The sequence below is a fragment of the Elephas maximus genome, chromosome 12, assembly GCF_024166365.1.
Source record: "Elephas maximus indicus isolate mEleMax1 chromosome 12, mEleMax1 primary haplotype, whole genome shotgun sequence".
NCBI classification, from domain to species: domain Eukaryota; kingdom Metazoa; phylum Chordata; class Mammalia; order Proboscidea; family Elephantidae; genus Elephas; species Elephas maximus.
This window is the reverse complement of record NC_064830.1, coordinates 30,512,291-30,538,412: the sequence shown is the minus strand read 5'-3', so window position 1 is coordinate 30,538,412 and position 26,122 is coordinate 30,512,291. Positions and strand designations below refer to the sequence as shown.

The window sequence follows — 26,122 nt, the reverse complement described above, 5'->3', positions numbered from 1 at the left end:
CAGTAAATATAATAAGGTTAAAAACAAAGACATTTGCTTGACATGACTGCTAATTTACTAGTACCAACTTTGAGACTTCAGAGACTATGGTTTTGCATTTTCAGTCCCCTGGTAGGAGAAGGCATAGAAAGGATAATAGATTTGTATTTATGAAAGATTTCATAGCTTTCATCCAGTGTATTCCTGTTCTTATTGTTAGCTTCTATCGTGTCAGTTCCAACTCATCATGACCCTGCGTACAACGGAATGAAACTCTTCCTGGTCCTGCGCCATCCTCACAGTCATTGCTGTGTTTGAGCCCATTATTGCAGTGACTGTGTCAGCCTATCTCATTAAAGATCTGTCCCTTTTTCACTGACTGCTTTACCAAGCATAATGTTGTTCTCCAGGGACTGGTGCCTCCTGCTAATATATGCCCAAAGTATGTGAAACGAAGTCTCACCATCCTCACTTCCAAGGAACATTCTGTTTGTACTTCTTCCAACACAAACTTGTTCGTTCTTCTAGCAGCCCATGGTGTATTCAGTATTTTCCAATACCATAATTCAAAGGCATTAATTCTTCTTCCGTCTTTCTTATTTATTGTCTAGCTTTCGCATGCATATGTTGTTGTTCTTAGGTGCCGTCGAGTCGGTTCCGACTTACAGCGACCCTGTGCACAACAGAACAAAACACTGCCCAATCCTGCGCCATCCTTACAGTTGTTGTTATGCTTGAGCTCATTGTTGCAGCCACTGTGTCAGTCCACCTTGTTGAGGGTCTTCCTCTTTTCTGCTGACCCTGTACTCTGCCAAGCACGATGTCCTTCTCCAGGGACTGATCCCCGCTGAGAACATGTCCACAGTATATAAGACACAGTCTCGCCGTCCTTGCCTCTAAGGACCATTCTGGCCGCACTTCTTCCAAGACAGATTTGTTCGTTCTTTTGGCAGTCCATGGTGTATTCAATATTCTTCGCTAACACCACAATTCAAAGGCATCAACTCTTCTTCGGTCTTCCTTATTCATTGTCCAGCTTTCACGTGCATATGATGCAATTGAAAATACCATGGCTTGGGTCAGGCGCACCTTTTAGTCTTCAGGGTGACATCTTTGCTCTTCAATACTTTGAAGAGGTCCTTTGCAGCAGATTTACCCAATGCAATGCGTCTTTTGATTTCTTGACTGCTGCTTCCATGGCTGTTGATTGTGGATCCAAGTAAAATGAAATCCTTGACAACTTCAATCTTTTCTCCGTTTATCATGATGTTGCTCATGGGTCTAGTTGTGAGGATTTTTGTTTTCTTTACGTTGAGGTGTAGTCCATACTGAAGGCTGTGGTCTTTGATCTTCATTAGTAAGTGCTTCAAGTCCTTTTCACTTTCAGCAAGCAAGGTTGTGTCATCTGCATAATGCAGGTTGTTAACGAGTCTTCCTCCAATCCTGATGCCCTGTTCTTCTTCATATAGTCCAGCTTCTCAGATTATTTGTTCAGCATACAGATTGAATAGCTATGGTGAAAGAATACAACCCTGACGCACACCTTCCCTGAATTTAAACCAATCAGTATCCCCTTGCTCTGTCCGAACAACTGCCTCTTGATCTATGTAAAGGTTCCTCCTGAGCACAATTAAGTGTTCTGGAGTTCCCATTCTTTGTAGTGTTACCCATAGTTTGTTATGATCCACACAATCCAATGCCTTTGCATAGTCAATAAAATACAGGTAAACATCCTTCTGGTATTCTCTGCTTTCAGCCAGGATCCATCTGACATCAGCAATGATATCCTGGTTCCATGTCCTCTTCTGAGACTGGCCTGAATTTCTGGCAGTTCCCTGTCAATATACTGCTGCAGCCGTTTTTGAACGATCTTCAGCGAAATTTTGCTTGCATGTGATATTAATGATATTGTTCTATAATTTCCACATTCAGTTGGATCACTTTTCTTGGGAATAGGCTTAAATATGGATCTCTTCCAGTCAGTTGACCAGGAAACTGTCTTCCATATTTCTTGGCATAGACGAGTGAGCACCGCCAGCGCTGCATCTGTTTGTTGAAACATCTCAATTGATATTCCATCAATTCCTGGAGCCTTGTTTTTCACCAATGCCTTCAGAGCAGCTTGGACTTCTTCCTTCAGTATCATCGGTTCCTGATCATATGCCACCTCCTGAAATGGTTGAATATTGACTAATTCTTTTTGGTATAATGACTCTGTATTCCTTCCATCTTCTTTTGATGCTTCCTGCGTCATTTAATATTTTCCCCATGGAATCCTTCACTATTGCAACTCAAGGCTTAAATTTTTTCTTCGGTTCTTTCAGCTTGAGAAAGGCCGAGCGTGTTCATCCCTTTTGGTTTTCCATCTCCAGCTCTTTGCACGTGTCTTTATAATACTTTGTCTTCTCGGGAGGCCCTTTGAAATCTTCTGTTCAGTTCTTTTACTTCAGCAGTTCTTCCTTTTGCTTTAGCTGCCCAACACTCAAGAGCAAGTTTCAGAGTCTCCTCTGACATCCATCTTGGTCTCTTCTTTCTTTCCTGTTTCTTCAGTGACCTCTTGCTTTCTTCATGGATGATGTCCTTGATGTCATTCCACAACTCGTCTGGTCTTCGGTCACTAGTCTTGAATGCGTCAAATCTGTTCTTCAGATGGTCTCTAAATTCAGGTGGGATATATTCAAGGTCATATTTTGGCTCTCGTGGACTTGCTTTGATTTTCTTCAGTTTCAGCTTGAACTTGCATATGAGCAATTGATGGTCTGTTCCACAGTCAGCCCCTGGCCTTGTTCTGACTGATGATATTGAGCTTTTCCATCATCTCTTTCCACAGATGTAGTCAGTTTGATTTCTCTGTGTTCTGTCTGGCAAGGTCCATGTGTATAGTTGCCGTTTATGTTGGTGAAAGAAGGTATTTGCAATGAAGGAGTCATTGGTCTTGCAAAATTCTATCATTCGATCTCCGGCATTGTTTCTATCACCAAGGCCATATTTTCCAACTACTGATCCTTCTTCTTTGTTTCCAACTTTCACATTCCAATCACCAGTAATTATCAATGCATCTTGATTGCGTGTTTGATCAATTTCAGACTGCAGCAGCTGATAAAAATCTTTTATTTCTTCATCTTTGGCCCTAGTGGTTGGTACATAAATTTGAATAATAGTCATATTAACTGGTCTTCCTTGTAAGTATATGGATATTATCCTATCACTGACAGCATTGTACTTCAGGATAGATCTTGAAACATTCTTTTTGACATTGAATGCAACACCATTCCTCTTTGAGTTGTCATTCCCAGCATAGTAGACTATATGATTGTCCGATTCAAAATGGCCAATAACAGTCCATTTCAGCTCACTCACGCCTAGGATATCGATGTTTATGCATTCCATTTCATTTTTGACGATATCCAATTTTCTTAGATTCATACTTCGTACATTCAGGTTCCGATTATTAATGGCTGTTTGCAGCTGTTTCTTCTCATTTTGAGTCGTGGCACATCAGCAAATGAAGGTCCTGAAAGCTTTACTCCATCCACGTTATTAAGGTCGACTCTACTTTGAGGGGAAACCCTGGTGTCGTAGTGGTTAAGTGCTACGGCTGTTAACCAAAGGGTCAGAATTCGAATCTACCAGGTGCTCCTTGTAAACTCTCTGGGGCAGTTCTACTCTGTCCTATAGGGTCGCTATGAGTCAGAATTGACCGGACGGCACTGGGTTTGGTTTTTGGTTTTCTACTTTGAGGAGGCAGCTCTTTCCCAGTCATCTTTTGAGTGCCTCCAACCTGGGAGGCTCATCTTCCAGCACTATATCAGTGTTCCACAGCTATTCATAAGGTTTTCACTGGCTAATGCTTTTTAGAAGTAGACTGCCGGGTCCTTCTTCCTAGTCTGTCTTATTCTGGAAGCTCAGCTGAAACCTGTCCTCCAAGGGTAACCCTACTGGTATCTGAATACCGGTGGCATAGCTTCCAGCATCACAGCAACACACAAGCCCCCACAGTATAACAAACTGACGGACATGTGGGGGGCATGCATATGAGGCAATTGAAAATACCGTGGCTTGGGTTAGGCGCACCTTAATCCTCTAGCAGACATCTTTGCTTTTTAACACTTTAACGCCTTAAAGAAGTGTTTTGCAGCTGATTTGCCCAATGCAATATATCTTTTGATTTCTTGACACCTGCTTCCGTGAGTGTTGATCATGGAACCAAGTAAAATGAAATCCTTGACAACTTCAGTCTTTTCTCCATTTATCTTGATATTGCTTATTGATCCAGTTGTGGGGATTTCTTTATGTTGAGGTGTAATCTATACTGAAGGCTGTGGTCTTTGATCTTCATCAGTAAGTGCTTCAAGTCCTCTTCACTTGCAGCAAGCAAGGTTGCGTCATCTGCATAACGCAGGTTGTTAATGAGTCTTCCTCCAATCCTAATGCCCCATTCTTCGTCATATAGTCCAGCGTCTCAGATTATTTGCTCAGCATACAGATTGAATAAGTATGGTAAAACCATCCAGCCCTGATGCACACCTTTCCTGATTTTAAACCATGTAGTATCCCCTTGTTCCGTTTGAACAGATGCCTCTTGGTCTATATACAGGTTCCGTATGAGCACAATTCAAGCATTCTAGAATTCCCATTCTTCGAAATGTTATCCCTAATTTGATTTAGAGATTATGATTTTTCATTTTCCGTCCCTTGTTAGAAGAAGGCACAGAAAGGATAATAGATTTATAGTTATGAAAAATTTCTTAGTTTTCATCCTGTGTATTGCTAGCTGATGAAAAATACATTTTTATAATTTATTTCCAAAGCCACATTACCTGCTGGTGTGTGTTCTGCTGGCAGACCAGCATTTCTCCTACAATAAGACAGCCAGCCTCCTATAGGAAAACCCAGGACAGCTGAATTCAAACTTTGAAAAAGGAGAGCAGAGGGTTAATACTTGAACATAGATTCTTCAGTCAACCAGACATTCTCATCGAGATTCGTTTGTACCTTGAAATAAGCAGTATTCTTTGTCATCACAGATTGTTTGTAGGAGCGGAGATACAAAACCTTTGCCACAGTCTCAGTATTGTGAGTCCTCTTATCGTTGTGGCACTTGAGCTTTTTCTTAGGGGGCAAGGAATAAAGTCCTTTCAAGGGAAGGACCAGCCTTAGTTGTTCAGTGTCTAGAATCTAGTGATGTGCTAATGAAACAACAGACTCTTAGTAAGTAGTAATATTTTTTAAAAATTGTTGTAAATAAAATTATTATTCTGTTCATGGAGCCATGGAATGAACTTGTCTATTGAAATGCAAATTGTGGTATTTTAATGAAACATGGGATGGTGGCAGTCGGAGAAGGGAAAGAAAAGGCATTCTATGCTTTTATGTTTCAGAAGTAGGAAAACAATATGAAGCAGGAGGCGCGATCTCCTTATCGCTTGTCTGTTGCTTCCTCTATGCTGTGTCCCAGGCTGACCTCTGACATCCACTACCGTTTTTGTAATTTAGTCCCACCCTGGCCCAATTTTTTTTTTTTCTGGCCCCATTATTATAATAATGATGATACGATCAACAAGAGACAATATTTATGTAGTAAATACTAAGGCATGCCTTCTATTAATAATGATACTACACAATTATTTATATCATTCATTGAATAAAGCAACCCTTCAAGGAAAACATTAAATCTTATCACAAGTGAGAAAACTGAGGCCCAGAAAGGTTGAATGTCTTCTCCAAACCATACAACTAGGCCTTGTGTGTTTAGATAACTTACCCGAATCACCCAAGTAGTAAATCAAGCTTAAGTCTCTAGCTTCAAAGCTTGTCTCTTCGAACTTCCACCAGCTATTTCCATGGTACTCAGGTGCTTGTTGATACACGATAGGGTGCTTTTTCTTCTTAGGGTGTTATCTTTTCTACAAGATAGACTTGTAGGACTACACCGCCTAGATTTGGATTGCAATTTGCCATAAGCATTTTACTTCAGAAAGTGAGATTTCTTTCTTTTTTAAATTTCTTAATCACAGTTGTGATAGCTTTAATCATTTCCAGTGCCTTGCATTTTTCTCCACTAGAACCAGTCTGAGCAAAAACTCATGGGTGAGACTAGCTACCGTGATGTTAACCAGATGTACGGCAGAGAACAAGGAAAGACTGGGAAATGAAGTTCTGAAAATATGTCGGTCTTTATATAACACCACACAGATGCTTCCTGCACAGGTGAGTGGACTTTTCAAGTGTTTTTACTGGGAGTATTTCTTTTAATGTCAATACTCTTTAAGTAATATCAGAGACTGAACTTGAGAAACAATTAGCTTAAGTCGCTACTGGTAAATGCCTGTAATTTGTAACAGATCAAATGAAGAAAAGCAATGCTGAAAGAATATTTTGAGATGTTTTTCTTTTTGTTATAGCTCTGAAGCAGTATTTCTGTTACAATTCACAGAGTATAACTCAGTTTTCAGTTCCTACCAGATGCCCTTTTATGTCTAACTCCAGTTTATGTCCCAGAGGATCACGGTAGGTCATGTGTTACCTGTCTGAACTGTGCCAGGTGGTTTAATAGTAGTAAGCTTTAGCATTCCTCTCAGCAGGTAACTAATTACTCTGATTTTTACATACTTTTTTTGGCCACCAGTATAATGAGATTATATAACCCCAGTATTTACTCTCTGCAAAAGCATGGTAAAAATTCGGCCACCTCCATTTTGACCTTTGTTTCCTATTTAATCCCATACTTTGATGATCACAGAGATAACTGTTTGGTATATACTTCTAATATATTTTTATATATGCATAATATATATAAAAAATATATATATACATGTAACACATGTAATTTCATACATTTTAAAATAGCACATCTTAGTTATGGCCCCTGCTGTGGATTCTGCCTCAGCAGCGCGTCATTTGAGCAGTTTACCATGTCTTAAATTTAAACATTTAGATAATGAATTTGTACCACATATGAGATAAGCATGAAAATAAAATTGTAAATACAGTCCTTTGAACCCTAATTGTAATCGCTCAAGAAAAATATTCTCAGTATGAGTGCACATTTAATTAATTGTTTCCTGAATGAGGGACTGGCTAAGTGGTTTTTGATTGAATTTTAAAATATTTCATCCATTTAAAAAAGTCTCCCTGCCACCAGATTGACAAAATTTTTTATATAAAATATTTAAATTACCAACACCAAAAATAACCCCCTCTTATTCCAATGGTAGTTATTTGGCCTGTGTGTGCCATGATCTGCCCTGTATCAGCTACCCAGGTCTGTCAACATGCTCTCCTAAATTGTGAGCACTAGAAAGTATCAACTCTCTTCCACCCATGGTGCAGTTCAACACACTGCCTAGAGGAGGGACTCAACATAGTTTATGACGCCCTCCAAGGTAAGTGCTATGAATTGAATTGTGTCCCTCAGAAATATGTGATGTAAATTCTAAACCCCTATACTTATGGAGGATACCCTGGTGATGTAGTGGTTAAGAGCTATGGCTGATAACCCAAACATCGGCAGTTTGAATCCACCATGCGCTCCTTGGAAACCCTATGGAGCAGTTTTACTCTGTCACAAGGGCAGTGAGTTTGGTTTTTTGGTTATATTTGTAGATGTAATCCTATTTGGGAATAGGACTTTGTTATGTTAATGAGATGCTATCAGTGTAGGGTGATTTTAAACCAGTCACCTTTGAGATATAAAAGCAGATTAAGCACAGAGGAGGAAGCACAAACAGGAGGGGAAGATATGCGCCACATGAAGTTAGTCGAGGAACCAAGGAATAGAAGCTGAAAAGAGACAAGGACCTTCCCCCAGAGCTGATAGAAGAAAAAATCTTCCCCTAGAGCCAGTACCCTGAATTCAGACTTGTAGCCTCTTAAACTGTAAGAAAATAAATTTCTGTTTGTTAAAGGCACCCACTTGTGAGATTTCTGTTGTTGCAGCACTAGATAACTAAGACAGTAAATTACATCTGCTGTTAGTTCTGTTGAATCTGGGTTAGGAAAACATTATTTGGGATGTAGTATTATTATATAACAAGCTGGTGGTAATGGTAATAACTGAAGTTTGCTAGCACTATTGTGCTCTTGCTTACATTGTCTCATTTAACCTTCACCACCACCTTGTAAGGAAGCTCCGTGATCTCCATTTCATAGCTGATGACATAGAGGTTCAGAGGGCAGGGATCTTGCTCCAGATAACTCAGGCTTGAATATTTGAAAAAATAAATACTACCATTTAAAACATTCTTACTTTAGTGAATTTAGCACGTATGAATACTGAATGCCTGTCTTAACGCTGTTTTGTAAGTTTTATTGTCAGGCTTTCCCTGTACAATAATACTGCTTTCAAGAATGGCCCTTAGAATCTGTAACCTATAATCTACTTTATCAGTGCTATAGGCATACGGTTGTTAGGATCTCTTACAATTGCCTATTGCTGTTGTTGTTAACTCATGGTGACCCCATGTGTGCAAAGTAGAACTGCTTTTCATGGCTGTGACCTTTTGGAGGTAAATCACCAGGCCTGTCTTCCGAGACGTTTCTGGGTGGCTTCAAGCCTCCATCCTTTTGGCTAGTAGTCGAGCGCTTAACCATCTGTGCCACCCAGGGATTCCTTATGATTGTCTAGAGAAGCTTTCTTTAAAGTATCCTCATTGGTTTGGTTTTACTGTAATTACTTCTGAGTCAAGGAATGTATGTCAGCAGACAAGATGGCCACTGCATCTTTGACCCTGACATCATACCATTGCCAGGTGGTCAAGGTTCAGTAGTAGTTATTCATGTCATCTTTTAGCCACCTGAGGAGAGATACTAGATATCTGAATGTCCATAGCAGTGGTACCCCCGTACCAGCGTTACCTTTAAAGTCTAAGCAAATTTTCTACGACATAGAGGGAAAAGTATGTTCTCCTTTTCCTTGATTAATATGTAACAAGTTGTGCTTTCTGTTTCTTATTAAAAAATAAGAGTTGGTGGTTAAATTAGAAGTTAAATACCTGTGATGATTCAGCTCCTGAAACACATTAATATGTTGAGGCGATCTCAGAATCATCTGGTCTGTAATTCTTAAGTGTTTTTAGGGAATCAGAATAGATACCAACACACCTTAAGCACACGTGTATTATAGTACTCCTGACAGACGCCATAAGAAGGATTTGCTTGCCTCTCCTCCTTATTTCCAGGACTGGGAGCTCCTTACGGCCAGGGAACACCACACATAGTTCACCAGAAGGAGTCCTGGTGATGCATGAAGTTACACTTGTTTCTCATCCTGACTCTACCTCAAGGTGCTCGGTGACCAGGAGCAAATCACCAAATGCCCTGCAGCTCTGTTTTCCAGCCTCTAAAATAAGGGGGTTGGATTAGATGATCTCAGAGATCACCTCTAGTTCTGTCTCTCTATTGCACAAGCTCTCCAGGCTTGTAAGGAGAATAAGCTGAGGCTATCTGTTTATACTGTTCACCTACAGCACATATTTACTACCTTTTGTAAGTCCATAATTCTCTCAGGGTGAAGGGACAGGTACTGGATTTAATCCCACTTTGAAGTAGGCCGTTACCACTTCTCTATTGCAGTTTGAGGAAATAAAAGATGACGTTATCAAGTTCTGTTCCCACAGTGTTTTTCCTTATGCTGCCTCAGTTCTGCCCTTTAATTACATATGTTTATAGATTTTTTTTATCAGGATACCATGATATAAGAAACTTTGAAAATGCTATGTACTATTTTTGTTTATCACCAAATGAGCTCAAATGTGAATTAAAAGTGTTAGAAGGGAAGGAACGTCATCATAAAACAGTGGAAATGGCTTACTATGTTTATTTTACCACATTGGAAAGTTACACAGTTTAACTTCAGAGTTTTATAATGTTTCATATCACCATGATAGTAATATTAACCATGGTTCATTGTTTTATTTTTAATCCAGTACCTTTTGCTGGGATGCTCTGTGGTTTCTGGAGTGGGTATGCCTAGTTGTTTATGACAGGGTGATTAAATGGACTCACTTTCTTCACCCCACTAAGCTCCTGTGTTTATAGGGTTTTCTGTTTTTCATAAGTCTTTAGGCCTTTTGTGATTGATTATTTGCTGTTGCTTATGGTGCTTGTTTACTTATGGCAGTGATGGTTGTGCTGAGGGCGGATATCCCCAGCAGGATAAAATCACCGTTTCACACAGGTCATGTGCCCCACAATCTTGAGAGGTACGTTTTCCTCTTCTCGGCTTGTATCCATGGCAATATTTGAAGCATCCTTAAGAATGGGGAATATGTAGAATAATAAATTGGATTAAAACAGATTCTTGGCATTTACAGATTTAAAATTCCAGGTCTCAGCTATTTGTGACTGACCCTGAAGGTCTCTGATTTCGCTGAGGCCCAGCAAGAATCTGAGTCACGGATGTGATGGGACTGTTGTGTGGGAGTAAATCACTCAGCTAATGAGTGAGCCTAGCTCACCCCCCAGCTTCAAAATCTCCGCGTGATTGTCCTCCCTCGTAGTTAAGGCACTTTTGATAATGTCAAGAGCTTGGTTTTTAGAACCAGACAACATTCATATTTTTCAGCCTTTCTACCCTCTAGTTTCCTAGTCTGATTAGTGGGAATGATAAGCACACCTGTAACAAAGGATTTGAGGAGAAAACTGTATGAGATGGTGCATATTAAAACAGAATTACAAGCAGGTAGTATCTAGCTGAAGGAGCCCTGGTAGCACAGTGGTTAAAGTGCTTGGCTGTTAATGGATAGGTTGGCAGTTTGAGCCCACTAGCTGCTCCGTAAGAGAAAGATGTGGCAGCCTGCTTCTGCAAATGCTACAGCTTTGAAAACCCGTATAGGGCTGTTCTGCTCTGTCTTATGGGATCACTATGAGTTGGAATCCATTCGACAGCAGCAGGTTTTGGAATGTTCACCTGAGAGCAGCTTCAGTTCTGCCAGGCAGAGATCGCTAAGCTAAGATGCATAGTCAGTGCCCTGGAGCTGAAGCTGTGGGCCTAGCACAATCTGAGAGACTTTGGGAAGCACACTGACTGAAACAGAGGTCCACTATAGCTACCAGCTCTACCAGGTGCAGTGTGGAGTCCCAGCTGATGTGGAGCTGTAGAACCAGGAGTACCAGTTGTTGCTGAATGTCCAGGCCTACTGAAGTGTGAGAGCTGCACGTTTGGGGCCCCCTAGAGACTGAGGACAGCAGGGTGCCCTGAGCCATGACCAATGCAAGCAACAGCCCATTGGGCCTTATGACAACAATGCCTGCACACCTTGTGACCCATGATCCCACTGCAGCCCTGCAACACCTGCAGGTGCTGTATACTCTGAGGCTAACAGGAGGGTTGCAAGAGGATGGAAGGACCATTGGCAGACCAGTCCTGCTTCTTGGACAGCCATTGGCCATAAGAATCATACTCCGGTGCGTCACTATAAATCGCAGTCCAGAGGGAGAACAAATGCCCAGGGTGTGGCCCCACTCTGAGTCCAGGCCCCCTGAGCCTCTTCATTCAAGGATTCTCTCTTGTAGTTATTCTGTGTCTTCATGGTCTGACAGGTTTGAGCTGGGAAGGTTTCATATGAGATATTTTGTGGTTCTCTTGCCACTTTCACCTTTCTTGCAGTTCCCAAAATCTCTTTGTAAATCATCTAAAAAGCTTTCTTCTTGTAAAGCAGGAAAAAATAAAATTAAAAAAAATGGAGTATAGTGTTTAGTATTTACATATAGAGTGAGCCTTTAGCCAATAACCATTGGATAAGAGAGAAAAAGTGCACAGTAGTTCACATAGAATGAATTCCTTCATTCTTGGATGTCCTTGCCTGGCTGTGTGCCACCTGACCCTTATACCTGTTCAGAGGGGTGTGTAGGTTATTTGATAAATGCGTTCATTAATGCTAAGATCAGCCAACTGTTAGACCTAGTCTAAACATCGTAAATTACTGAAAAATAATTATTTACCAATTACTGATGACTTATTGAATAAGTAAATATGAGAGTTGAGTGGGAATCTTTAAATCTTTGCCTATTGGATAATTAAGGTTTACTCATCAAACAAATACGTACTGGGGAATTTAAGTGGAACTCATTCAGCAAGCGTTTGAATGATTATTATTATATCCCATTACTTTTAGGGATAGTATATACCAGACAAGTTGGAAATACAGAGAAGGAAAAATATTCTTGTTCTCAAATGAGGCAGCTAGACAAATGAATAATTACAATAGTATAAGATGATAGATACTTTAAGAAAGTATTTACAAAGTACAGTTGGAACATAGAAGGAGCATAGAAAATCTACCTGAGACAAAAAAAAAAAAAAGGCTTTGGAAAGGAGGTAGGATTTTTCTGGGCCTTTTTAAGCAGAGCCTTAGAGAGCAAGGAGGGGTTAATGAGACAGAGAAGCAGCAGAGGCTGCAGAGTGTGCAGGGGCCCACAGGTGTGAGTGAGTCTACCACTTTGCCGCTGCACCTTCCAGCGGGGTAGTCACAGCCGTATGTGGCTATTAAAATTCAAGTAAAATAAAATTCGGGTCTTCAGTTGCAGTAGTCACATCTCAAGTACTCAGTAGCTGCATGTGGCTGGTTGCTATCGTATTGGACAGCACAGACACAGACCATTTCCATCGTCCTGGGCAGCACTACTGTCCAGAATCTGTGGGTGCAGGAGAGGTGCTGTGAAGGCTGCAGAGGAGGGACGCAGGAAGGAGTTGGTACATGGTAGCTGGGCCAGATTGTTAGGCATGGGAGTTTATATTTCATCCTCCCAAATATTTTCTGCTGTTTTGGCATCCTAGCTTAAAAATCTGCATCTGTATTTGGTACAGATTCTTGGTGAGACTTCTGTGTCATTATGTGCTATAAGTTACACATAGTACTTTTCTGAATTAGTAAACATAGTGCTTAGAATATGCGTTTTACAAAATGGTTACCCTGCTGATATGGATCATTGTCACAGGAGTTTCTGTAGCACAACCTCCCAGTCTGAAATTTGGAAGCCTTGCTGATTCCCAGTATTATTATTATTACTATTATTATTTGAAAAAAAAATTTTATCCTAAGCTTTAAATAGGAGCTTCTTGTGTCGTCCTTATTTTATCTGCTCTTTACAGTATTGTAAAGAAATTATGAACATATCATAGACTGATGTTTTTCTTCTCTGATATGCCACTGTTAAGTGGCACAAAGAAATCTCAGACCCATCAAAGACAGTGATTCTCACTTCTTTCAGAAAGAACCCTGGCTTTAATATAATGAGGTCACACTCACTGTCTGGTCCTTGGTCCCGGTGTCCCCTTCTTTATGTTACAGCTAACATCAGGACGCCAGAGTAGCATAGCTCAGCAGGGAAGAACAGCATGCAAATTTATTTTTTATTCCTTTATACTTCAATTGTGAAGGATTATCATTTGCTACCTTATAAAAAAAAAAAGTTTGCTCTGTGATGACAGGTTCAGCCAGTATAATAAAAGACTGAGAATAACATTCAGATACACCTGTGGAGATCCAAACACATTTTCATTTTTCCTGATCACAGAGAGTTTTCATGAAGACGGAATATCTTAAGTATATTAAACATTCAGTTCACCTTGACACAAAAATTATAAACAGGTTTTTAAATATTTAATATGCTGATTTCTTTTCTTACGTGTTAACCAAATGTTAATAATAGTAACAATTCATAAAAGTTTTTACTATTTACTAAGCATCTACTGCATGCCAGGTATTGTTTCATTATATTCATTAACACTAGTTCTCACAAAAACTGTAAAGTAGATACAACTTTTTCCATTGTGCTAGTTTAGGAAAATAAATGACAATGCTGTGTCCGTACAGTGGGATATTACGCAGCTGTTAGAAGCAGTGCAGTAGGTGAATATCTGATACCTTAGAAAGATATTCATAATTTACTGTAAAGTGAACGAAGCAGACTCCAAACACTGTGTTCAGCATGATCCCGTGTGTGTTTTATGGGAAACACACAAACACACACACACACTCACAGAAAAATTTATGGAAAGATACAGGTGGACTAGCACCAGTGATTACAGGTGTTCCCTTGTGTTCTCACTCACGTCACATGACTTCTGGTTCCAGTGTGTCAAGGAGCTGTGCTTGCTGATGCTGAAGCAGTCCCTCCTGCTGCCGCCCCTGAAACTGCTCCTGGAGAGCCAAGACGAGAGTCTCCGTGCTCTGGCACTGGGGCAAATCACCGCTGTCGCTCAGGTACGCCCGGTTGGACTTACTACTTTTTACACTTCGAAGAAATGAATTTGCTTTTTCATTCTCATAAATAATCGCCGTTATTTAAAACTACTTTATTTACAGCATTCTCTGACCACAATAGCTTTTACGGCTGTGTCTAGGAACTATATATTTCTTTATTTTATAAGCGTTTGCTAAGCTCCTCCCATGAGCCAGATTCTGTGTCTAGGTGCTAAGAATACAAAACCAAATAACAAAACAGTTTCTCTAGAGAAGCAGTATATTAATTTCTTTAAGGAAATGTCAGAGCAGCCAGACTCTTCAACACGGTTTTTAATAATACTGATCCCCTTGCCACTTTAAAATTTGGATCTAGGGAATTCCTAGCATAATGTGAGTTTTCCTTTCCTGGATGTATATGTTTGGTCATCTACTAATTAAAGGTGAGACAGTGGCTTCAAGTAGTGTTTCCTGGCCCCGTCTTAAATCTCAGACTCTTATTTTCTCTGGCAGCCTAAACCTCCTTTGAAAGCAGCTTCTGGTCTTGAGGAGTGATGTACAAGAGTCAAGTCTTAAAGATGTTTTGAGGTGTCTTGTCTTGTTATCAGGAAGAAACCTTTGCTTCTCTTTTTAAATTTTATACATTAGAATTAGTTCAAGGGTTTACTTTAATGAATTCACATTGTATGATCCTTACTAAACCTTCCGTAGAGAGACCATTCCTTCATTTGAATTATTTGTTATGTGTGAATGTGGTACACATACACTATACACACACACGTAATAGATACATACGTAGGAGTCCCCGGGCGGCACAAACAGTTAAGCACTTGGCTACTGAAAGGTTGGCGTTTGAGTCCACCCAGTGGTGTCTCAGATGAAAGACCTGGCGATCTACTTCTGAAAGGTCACGTTCATTGAAGTGCCTGTGGAACGTGGTTCTACTCTGACACACTTGGGGTCACCACGAGGCAGAATCTGTGTGTAAATCATTTATACTTCAAAGAAAAGAGTTAGCACATGTGCATACTGTATTTTACACAAATAACGTGCACCCTCTGCATTTATTTGTTTGCCAGCACTTATGAGAGTGCCTTGCTAGCACTCTCATAAGTGCTGCTATGCTGATCCTACATATTGCTTTGAAAAAAATTAGCACAGCATGATTATGAAAATACCTCCCAGGGGAGGGTATGGCTGCAAACAAATGTACAAGGCCACATTATTTGCATCAAAATACTATAAATATATATGTGTGTGTGTGTATGTATATATATACGTGTATGTATAAAACCTGTTGCTGTCGAGACGATAATGACTCATAGAAACCCTATAGGATAGAGTAGAACTCCCCCGTAGGGTTTCCAAGGAGTAGCTGGTGGGTTCAAACTGCTGACGTTTTGGTTAGCAGCCAGAGCTCTTAACCACTGCACCGTCAGGGCTCCTGTGTATGTATATGTACATATATAGTTTTAGTTATTGTTATTAACAAAACTGTAACAGAATGTCTTATAGGGACCAGAGAGGGAAGGAAAACTGTAGAGCAAGGTTTTATGCTTGCCGTGTAAGGCAGTGATGAGATTGGTAGAAAAACATCAAGAATGTAAAAGTTTGTTAATGACAAAAGATATAGAAAGTTACATAGATGGTTACAGAGAGTAAAACGTAATTGTATTTGGAAATAGCCATCATGAACAAAATGAGAAAAATACAATGACTTTTTCAAAATAATGTAAAAGCTACCGTGAATATTTTGTGAATACACTCCATTATCACTGATTATTGCATAGTAACAGGGGTCTCTTTAGGAACTGGACTGAAGTAAGCAATCGAATGAACCTATGTCTTGGTAGGCTCTGTGTCTATCCATGCTAAGATAAAAGTTGCATAACCTTGGGAATTTACATGATACTGAGAATTACAGAAAGGTTTTTTTTCTTAGTCTATTCTTCCTTATAAATCCAAGAAATCTAGAAGAGAAAACTGAAGAAAATTGGGCTGCCATGTTGAGTGCCTGATTTCCCCCACCATCATGCGCTCTATGAGTATCTCTGTTTGGCATTGTTCCCACTCACATTTGCCATGGGTCTCTTCTAGAAAAAAGCAGTGATGTATATAATCCATCGCCTTTCTCTATTCATAGAGCTCTCTTGGTGTACTCTTCAGTTCCATAGACAAGTATATCAGTTCTCATTTTATGGGTTCTTTATCTCAAATGCATCTGCAGCTAGAACTTGGGCTCCCTAACTAGTCTTTGTACCCACACCTCACCCCCTCCACACACACACAACATAAGAAATGAAATGGGAACATTGTAACATCCAGATAGTTTTTTAATGATACTGATTTACCTGCATAAAACTTTGCAACTTCAGTGTTGTGCTGCATTACACTAAGCCTGTGGGTTTCACTACCTCGCAGGTAGTGGTGTTCCTTTGTCCTTCAGGTACAAAAATCAAAGCTAGAGGCATAAAGTGTTGAGATGAGTTAACTCTATACCATATTGAGACCCTCACTTTTAGGAATTCCATAATGAGACATAACTGTAACTTCTCTATGTTGAGTGTTATTGTTAAGCTAGCTCGTGCCTTTAAAATGTGTCACATAAAAATGCTGAATATCTTCAGACCTTTTGGCATCTTCCAAAACTAAACCAAGTCCATTGCCGATAAGTCCATTCTGACTCCTAGTGACCCTATAGGACAGAGTAGAACTGCACCTAGGGTTTCCAAAGAGTGGCTGGTGGATTCTAACTGCCAACCTTTTGGTTGGTAGCCGAGCTCTGAACCACTGCACCACCCGGGCTCCTGCATCTTCCCAGGACCTATTTAAAGTTTTGCAGAGTTTTCAATTATTTAAATATTTTTAACTGTTTATTTTGAGATAATTTTAAATTCACACTCAGTTTTAAGGAATCATACAGAGAGATTCTTCATGTTCTTCACCCAGAGTTCCCCACTGCTAACATCATGCTCGTAACTATAGTACAACATCATAACCAGGCTACTGATATTGATTGATCTAACCTATCAACTTCACTGAGATTTCACTAGTTTCATATGCACTCATTTGTGTGTGTGTGTATAGTTTTATGCAATTTTATCACTATAGATTTGTGTGACCACCACCACTGTCAAAATATATAATAGTTCCATCAAGAGGATCACTCATGCTACCCTTTTATATCCACAGCTACCTTCCCCATCGCCCCTACAACTCCTGGCAACTATTAACCTCTTCTCTACCCCTGTAATTCTGTCATTTCAAGAATGCTATATAAATGGAATCATACAGTGTCTAAACATTTTTTAATAACAGCTTCATTGAGATATAATTCACATACCATACAATTCACTCATTTAAATGCACAATTCATTTTTTTTTAATTACGTTTACAGACTTGTACAACTGTCACCACAGTCAACTTTAGAGCATTTTTATTACCTCAAAAGAAACTCCTCTCTCCTTCCTACCCCTCAAACTCCCCAAGCTTAGGGAATCACCAAGCTACTTTCCATCTCTATGGATTTACTTATTTTAGAAATTTCGTGTTAATGGAATCATGTAATATGTGGTGTTTTGTGACTGGTTTCTTTCACCGAGCATGATGTTTTCAAGGTTCATCCATGTTGTAGCATGTGTTGGCGCTTCATTTCTTCTTATTGCCAGATAATATTATATTGTGTGGATTTAACACATTTCCTTTTTCTGTTCCTCAGTTAATGAACATTTGAGTTAATGTGTGTAATACTGCTGTGAACATTCACGTACAAGTTTTGTACGGGCATGTGTTTTCCTTTCTTTTGTGTATTTACCCAGGAGTGGAATTATTGGGTCATATGGCAAGCTTCCCATTTTTTAAAGAAATGTTTTTACTTGTTTTGATTATATAGACATTTTATTTGAACCAATTCAGGCAATTGGCATTTTGGGCATGGGGTCACCACGAGTCGCAATTGACTCAACACAAAGTGTATTAGCGTTGAAAGGCTGTGACCCCAGGGTTTGACTTAATTCATTTCAGCTACCTAGAGGGCCTCATTTTTATCAGTCCACCACTTTTATCTCTCCTGTATTTGGACTTTATGATTTTCAAAATGCTTTAATTTTTAGCTTCTCATTTTATATCCTGAAATTTCCCTGTAGATGAAAGGCTCATATGCCGCTGGAAAGACTGTAAGTTGGTACAACCATCTGGGAAAACCAGTTGACAGTATCTGCTAAAACTGAACATAGACACAACCTATGATGCAGAAATTCCATTCCTGGAATTTCCAGAAAACAATGTTTATATCCACCAAAAGACCTGTCCTAGAAACAATATTCATAACAGCCCAAAACTGAAAGCAATGCAATGCCATCAATAGTAGAATGGATTTTTTTTTAAGTGTACTATATACCTATACATAAATGCTTTAGAATACTGTATAGGAATGGAAATGAACAAACTACTGATACACACAGCAAATGAATCAATCTCACAAACATAATACTAAGGAAAAGGAGCCAGACACAAAACCTTGTAATCATAATGTTGAGAGAAAGAATTCAAGCATGACTTTAACAAATGGTCCTGAGTCACCTAGATATTCACATACAAAAGAATGAAATTGGAACCCCATCTCACATCATACATAAAAATCAACTCAAAATCGATCTTAGACCTAAAACTATAAAATTCTTAGAAGGAAACATAGAAATAAAACTTTGTGACCTTGTGTTATTAACAACAATGATTTCTTAGCTTCAATAACAAAAGCACAAGCAACAAAAGAAAAGAATAGATTAATTGGACTTATCAAAATTAAAAACTTTTTTGATTCAAAGATACCATCAAGAAAGTGAAAGACTAACCCACAGAATGGATAAAGGATTTGGAAATCATGTATCTAATAAGAGGCTTATCCAGAATAAAGAGCTTTCAATTCAACAATAAAATGACAAGTAACCCAGCTGAAGAATTGACAAAGGATTAAAACAGACATTTCTCAAAAAATATATATATACAAATGTCCAATAAGCACTTGAAAAGATATTTAACATCATTAACTTTTAGGGAAATGCAAATCAAAATTACAATGAGACACCATTTCAAATTCACTAGGATGGCTAGAACCAAAAAGGTAGAAAGAAGTGTTGGAGACATCGGAACCCTCATTCATTGCTGTTAGGACTGTAAAATGCTGCAGCTGTTTTGGAAAACAGGCGTTCCTTTAACAAGTTAAGTGTAGAGTTGCCATTGCTGTCATTGCTGTTAGGTGCCCTGGAGTCGGTTCTGACTCATAGTGACCCTATGTAGATAGAACGAAACACTACCCAGTCCTGCGCCATCCTCACAGTCATGGCTATGTTTGAGCCCATTGTTGCAGACACCGTGTCAGTCTGTCTCAGTGGGGGTCTTCCTCTTTTTCACTGACCCTTTATGTTACCAAGCGTGATGCCCATTTCCAGGGACTAGTCCCTCCTGATAACATGTCCAAAGTACGTGAGACAAAGTCTCCCCATTCTCAATTCTAAGGAGCATTCCGGCTGTACTTCTTCCAAGACAGATTTGTTCATTTTTCTGGCAGCACATGGTATATACAATATTCTTCCCCAACACCATAATTCAAAGGCATCATTTCTTCTTCATCTTCCTTATTCATCGTCCAGCTCTCTTATGTATATGAGGTGATTGAAAATACCATGGCTTGGGGCAAGTGCACCTTAGTCCTCAAAGTGACACCTTTGCTTTTTAACACTTTAAAGAGGTCTTTTGCGGCAGATTTATGTCATTGGATTTTGTGATTGCTGCTTCCATGGGCATTGGATGTGGATTCAAATAAAATCACACCCTTTACAACTTCAATATTTCCTCTGTTTATCATGATGTTTCTTATTGATCCATTTGTGAGGATTTTTGTGTTCTTTACGTTGTGTAATCCTTACTGAAGGCAGTAGTTTTTTTTATCTTCGTCCGTAAATGCTTCAAGTCCTCTTCACTTTCAGCAAGCAAGGTTGTGTCATCTGCATATCACAGGTCATTAATGAGTCTTCCTCCAATCTCGATGCCGCATTCTTCGTATAGTCCAGCTTCTTGGATTATTTGCTTAGCATACAGATTGAATACTGTAAGTATGGTGAAAGGATACAATCCTAATGCACACCTTTCCTGATTTTAAACCACACAGCATCCCTTCGTTCTGTTGGAACAACTGCCTCTTGGTCTATAGACAGGTTCCTCATGAGCACGATTAAGTGTTCTGAAATTCCCATTCTTCACAAAGTTATCCATAATTTGTTACGATCCACAGAGTGAAATGCCTTTGCTTAGTCAGTAAAATACAGGTGTACATCTTTCTAGTATTCTCTGCTTTCAACCAAGATTTGTCTATCATCAGCAATGATATCCCTCATTCCATGGCTTCTTCTGAATCTGGCTTGAATTTCTGGTAGTTCCCTGTTGATGTACTGCTACAACCATTTTTCAATTATCTTCCACGGAATTTTACTTGTGTATGATATTAATGATACTGTTCTGTACTTCCTGCATTCTGTTGCATCACGTTTCTCTGGAATGGGCACAAATATTAATCTCTTCCAGTCAGTTGACCAGGTAGCTATCTTCTAAATTTCTTGGCATAGATGAGTGAGTACTTCCAGCATTGCATCCGTTTGTTAAAACTTGTCCATTGGTATTCCATCAATTCCTGGAGCCTTGTTTTTCACCAGTGCCTTCAGTGCAGCTTGGACTTCTTCCTTCAGTACCATCGTCTCTCTTGATCATATGCTCCCTCCTGAAATGGTTGAACGTCAACCAGTTGTTTTTGGTACAGTGACTCTGTGTATTCCTTCCATCTTCTTCTGATGGTTCCTGTGTTGTGCAATATTTGCCCATAGAATGCCTCAAAATTGTGCCTCGAGGCTTGAATTTTTTCTTCAGTTCTTTCAGCGTGAGAAATGCTGAGCGTGTTCTTCCTTTTCGGTTTTCTGACTCCAGGTCGTTGCATGTTTCATTATAATACTTTATCTTCTCAGGCTGCCCTTTGACATCTTCTGTTCAGCGCTTTTATTTCATGATTTCTTCCTTTCGCTTTAACTACTCTACGTTCAACAGCAAGTCTCAGAGTCTCTTCTGACATCCATATTGGTCTTTTAATGACCTCTTGCTTTCTTCATGTATGATGTCCTTCTGCAACTTCTCTGGTCTTTGGTCATTAGTGTTCAGTGCGTCAAATGTGTTCTCGAGATGGTTGCTAAATTCAGGTGGGATATACTGTAGGTTGTACTTTGGCTTTCGTGGACTTCTATTAATTTTCTTCAGCTTCAACTTGAACTTGCATGTGAGAAATTGATGGTCTGTTCCACAGTTGGCCCCTGGCCTTGCTCTGACTGATGATATTGAGCTTCTCCATCATCTCTCTCCACAGATGTAGTTGATTTGATTCCTGTGTAATCCATTTGACGAGGTTCATGTGTATATTCACTGTTTATGTTGTTGAAGAAGGTGTTTGCAATGAGGAAGTCGTTGGTCTTGCAAAATTCTATCATGCAATCTACGGCTTCTTTCTGTCACCAAGGCCATATTTTCCAACTGCCTATCCTTCTTTGTTTCTGACTTTCAAATTCCAATCACTGGTAATTATCAATGCATCTTGATTGCGTGTTTGATCAATTTCAGACTGCAGAAGTTGGTAAAAATCTTCCAATTTCTTCATCTTCAGCCTTAGTAACTGGTGGGTAAATTTGAATAATAGTCATATTAATTGGTCTTCCTTGTAGGTGTATGGGTATTATCCTATCATTGACAGTGTTATACTTCAGGATGTATCTTGAAATGTTCTTTTTGATGATAAATGAGATGCCATTCATCTTCAATTTGTCATTCCGGCATAGTAGACCATATGAACGTCCTATTCAAAATGGCTAGTACCAGTCCATTTCCACTCACTAATGCCGAGGATATTGATTTTCAAATGTTCCATTTCATTTTTGATGACTTCCAGTTTTCCTAGATTCATACTTTGTTACATTCCACATTCCAATTATTAATGGATATTTGCAGGTGTTTCTTCTCATTTTGAGTCCTGCCGTTTTAGCAAAAGAAGGTCCCAAAAGCTTTCCTCCATCTCCATCCATGTCATTAAGGTCGACTCTGCTTTTGAGGAGGCAGCTCTTCCGTAGTCGTGTTTTGAGTCCCTTCCAACCTGACAGGCTCATCTTCCAGTACTATGCAGATAGTGTTCCGCTGCTATTCATAAGATTTTCACTGACCACTTTTTTTAGAAGTAGATCGCCAGGTTCTTCTTCCTCGTCTGTCTTAGTCTGGAAGCTCTGCTTAAACCTATCCACCAGGGGTGACCCTCCTCACATTTGAAATACTAGTAGCATAGCTTCCACCATCACAGCAACATGTGAGACACCACAGTACAACAAACTGACAGATGAGTGGTGGAGAAATTGCCCTGTGACCCAGCAGTTCCACTCCTAGGTATGTTTCTAAGAGAAACAAAAATGTATATCCACACCAAAATCTGTATTTGAAGGTTCATAGCAGCATTACTCATATTAGCCAAAAAGTGGGAACAACCCAAATATCCATCAATTAATGAATGGATAAATAAATTATGGGTATTCATACAATGGAATATTATTTGGCAATTAAATAGGAATGAAGTACAGATTCATGCTACAACGTAGATAGACCCTGAAAACATTATGCTGCGTGAAAGAAACCATTCACAAAGGACCATTTGTGCTATTCCATTTATAGAAATGTCCAGAAATTAAATCTATAGAGACAAAAAGTAGATTCATGGTGGCCTAGCATTGGGGGTTGAGGGAGAACATGACGTGACTGCTAATCATTGATGGGCTTTTTTTGGGGTGATGGAAATATTCTAACCTTAGATAGTGATAATGGTTGCATAAATATACAATATTATGTATTTATACTAAAAACTACTGAATTGTGCACTTGAATGAATTTTATGGCATGTGAATTATATCTTAATAAAATGTTTTGTTTTTTTTTTTAAAGAGTGCATACCGTATGATTCAATTATATAAAAGTTATAAACAGGATAAAGTAATCCTCACCTACTGTGTTAAGTTTGGTGGTAGTTATTTTTGCAGAGGAGAGGGGAGTAGTGACTGGACAAGGATGGCAGAGGAAGAGTTTCTGGAATGCTAGTAATGTTCTAATTTCTGTTATGGGTAGGGGTTACCTGATATGTTCACTTTGTAAAATTCACCATGCTCTACACTTATGAATTATACACTCTTCTGTATTTGTCAATAACAATGTTTACTATAAAAAGGGCAAGAAGAGCTCCCAGAGGGCTAGGAAAGGCTGCCATTATCACTATTTTTACATGTGAGGAAATGAGTCCCAGGAAGCTGTTTTCCCAAAAGAACACAGCAAATTAATGGCAGAGTCCAGGTTATCAAAAGATATGAAATTGCTCATAAAATTTTAAACCCCATTATTCTAAAATAAGAAATTAATTTATCATTGCTCTCCCAACATTAAACAATCGTGTTACACTTTTCTAAAGAAGTTTCAGTAGGTATTTTTGCAGGAGACCTGTCCAGCTATTTTTAAATCATACTTGGTATTCCAGTGAAAAACAGAAAACTTTCTAAATTTTATTTTGCTATTCTGTCTATCCATTAGTAGGAACCTGTGCTCATCAATAACTTCATGTTTCCCTGATATTGGTTGTTGACGGTAGTTCCTGTTGGCATCAAAAAAAAAAAAATCTGGCCAAGGGGCTCCTCTGATAGGCAATACCTCCCATACAGTGTGCAGATCCAAGTGGAAAAACACCCCCACTTGCTTGCTGCAGATAGCATGTATTCTTTCACTATTTGTCGTAAGATACTGACAGCTTTATCGGTGTTTACAGTTAAAAGGATGGTGCTTAAATGCTGATGCCAGAGATTGTACTGGCTTTTCCTCCAGTAGCAGTACTCATTTCTTTCTCTAAGCTTTTCTGAAATTGCAAACCTCTGGTGGACTCGACGGCACTGGCTTTTTTTTTTTTTTTTCTGGTGTTTAGCATGTAACCTTTTATGAATGGCCAACAACCTCTTTTCTGGACCAGAAATAGGAAGTTCTTCTTTGAAATTATATTGTTGATGAATAATTAAAACCCTTGTACAACACTGACTGCTAGATTACCTTCTCCATCAGCCTCAGTGAGATTTAGAACTCACCTTCAAAACCTTATTCTCTGCATGGATACTCCTGCTGTTGTGTTTGAATCACATGTCTCGAATATTTGCTATTTAGGTGGAAGTCTCTTGATTTGTTTTAGCAAATTGAAAATTTTCAGGTTTGGTGATTTCAGATGTGTGGTGGCTGTTGCTCTTCATTGCTTGCCTCTCTTTTGTACTGCTCCATGCCTCCACCCCCATGTCCCAGGAGTCGTCCTGGGCTACCCAGAACCCAGTCTACAGTGCTTGTTAAAAGAGAAACTCATGGGCCTGTAAGGGAAGTCTCTAAGACCTTTAGCACCGAATTAAACCTTTCATCCTGATGCTAATAATAACTACTGTCTTTCAGTTACCACCCTTTGCCAAGCATTATAATAGGAACTTTATCACTTTATCTTCTTAATATTCCTGTGAGAAGATATAATCCTGGTTTCACGGATGAAAGCACTGAAACTCAGAGGTCATACAGTTAGTAAGCAGCCAGAGCTGAAATTTAAACCCCAGGTCTAGCTTTCAAAGTCCGTACTCAACCATATTTCTAATATAATTAGGAAGATGTCTAGAATATTGAAAAAGGGTTATCTGTACAGAGAAATGAAATTATTGAAAGCATCTTGAACCATATGATATTAACACTGAAATGGACTAGAGTTAGTCTAACAACCTACCGTGTTAATCCCATTAAGTTACCCAGCCGTACTTATAGGGTCGCTATGAATCGGAATCAACTCGATGGCAACAGATTTGGTTTTTGGTTTAAGTTACCCAGGATCTGGTAGAACACTGCTTGGAGTGGGGAACTTGCCGCCTCCTTGGGTGCTCTGTGCCATTTTTTGATAGATCTCATGATAAGATAAGAAAGTACCTTCAAAGAAGTTGGCTTCCCTTTATCTTTTTTTAAACAGCTTTATTGAGAAATAATTTACATGCCATACAACTCACCCATTTAAAGTGTATAGTTCAGTGGTTTTTAGTGTATTCACAGGTATGTGTAACCATTACCACAATTTTAGAACATTTTCATCACCTCAAAAAGAATCCCTGTACCTTTTAGATATCACCCTCCAGTCTCTCCACCCCACCCACAACAACTAATCTACTCTGTTTGTATAGATTTCCCTATTCTATTCCCATCCCTTTCAAATGAATGGAATCATATAACATGGGGACTTTTGTGACTGGCTTCTTGCATGTAGCATAATGTTTTCAGGATTCATGCAAGTTGTAGCATGTTTCATTACTTTATTCCTTTTCATGACTGAATAGTATTTCATCATATGGATATACTGAATTTTGTTTATTCTCATTCATTGACGGATTGGTTTGTTTGGGTTGTTTCCACCTTTTGGCTGTTATGAATAATGCCAGTATAAAACATTCGTGTGCAAGTTTTTGTGTGGACATATATTTTTATTTCTCTTAAAAAAAAATTTTTTTTTTTTTTTTTTCTTTTAGGTATATGTATTTCTAGGAGTGGAATTTCTGGGCTAGTAACTATGTATGTAATCATTTGAGGAACCGTCAGACTGTTTTCCAAAGCAGCTGCACCATTTGAAATTCCCACCAGCAGTGTATGAGAGTTCTAGTTTCTCCACATCCTTGTCAACACTTACTGTTATCTCACTTTTTTATTCTAGCCATCTTAGTGGGTGTGAAGTGATATTATGGTTTTGATTTTTGTTTTCCTGATGACTAATGATGTTGAGCATCTTTTTCATGTGCTTACTGGATATCTATATATTTTCTTTGGACAAATAGCT

The 26,122-nt window shown here is 39.1% G+C and overlaps 1 protein-coding gene across 3 annotated transcripts in view; it reads left to right on the top strand.

The window, feature by feature from the left end:
* Positions 1–26,122, top strand: part of NBAS (NBAS subunit of NRZ tethering complex) — a 452,886-nt gene that overhangs the window by 416,758 nt on the left and 10,006 nt on the right. For all 3 annotated transcript variants that reach the window (XM_049903481.1, XM_049903480.1, XM_049903479.1), the window contains 2 exons: positions 6,045–6,189; positions 14,058–14,186. In XM_049903481.1, coding sequence (XP_049759438.1) covers positions 6,045–6,189; positions 14,058–14,186 — 274 coding nt within the window. The remainder of the gene's footprint in view (positions 1–6,044; positions 6,190–14,057; positions 14,187–26,122) is intronic.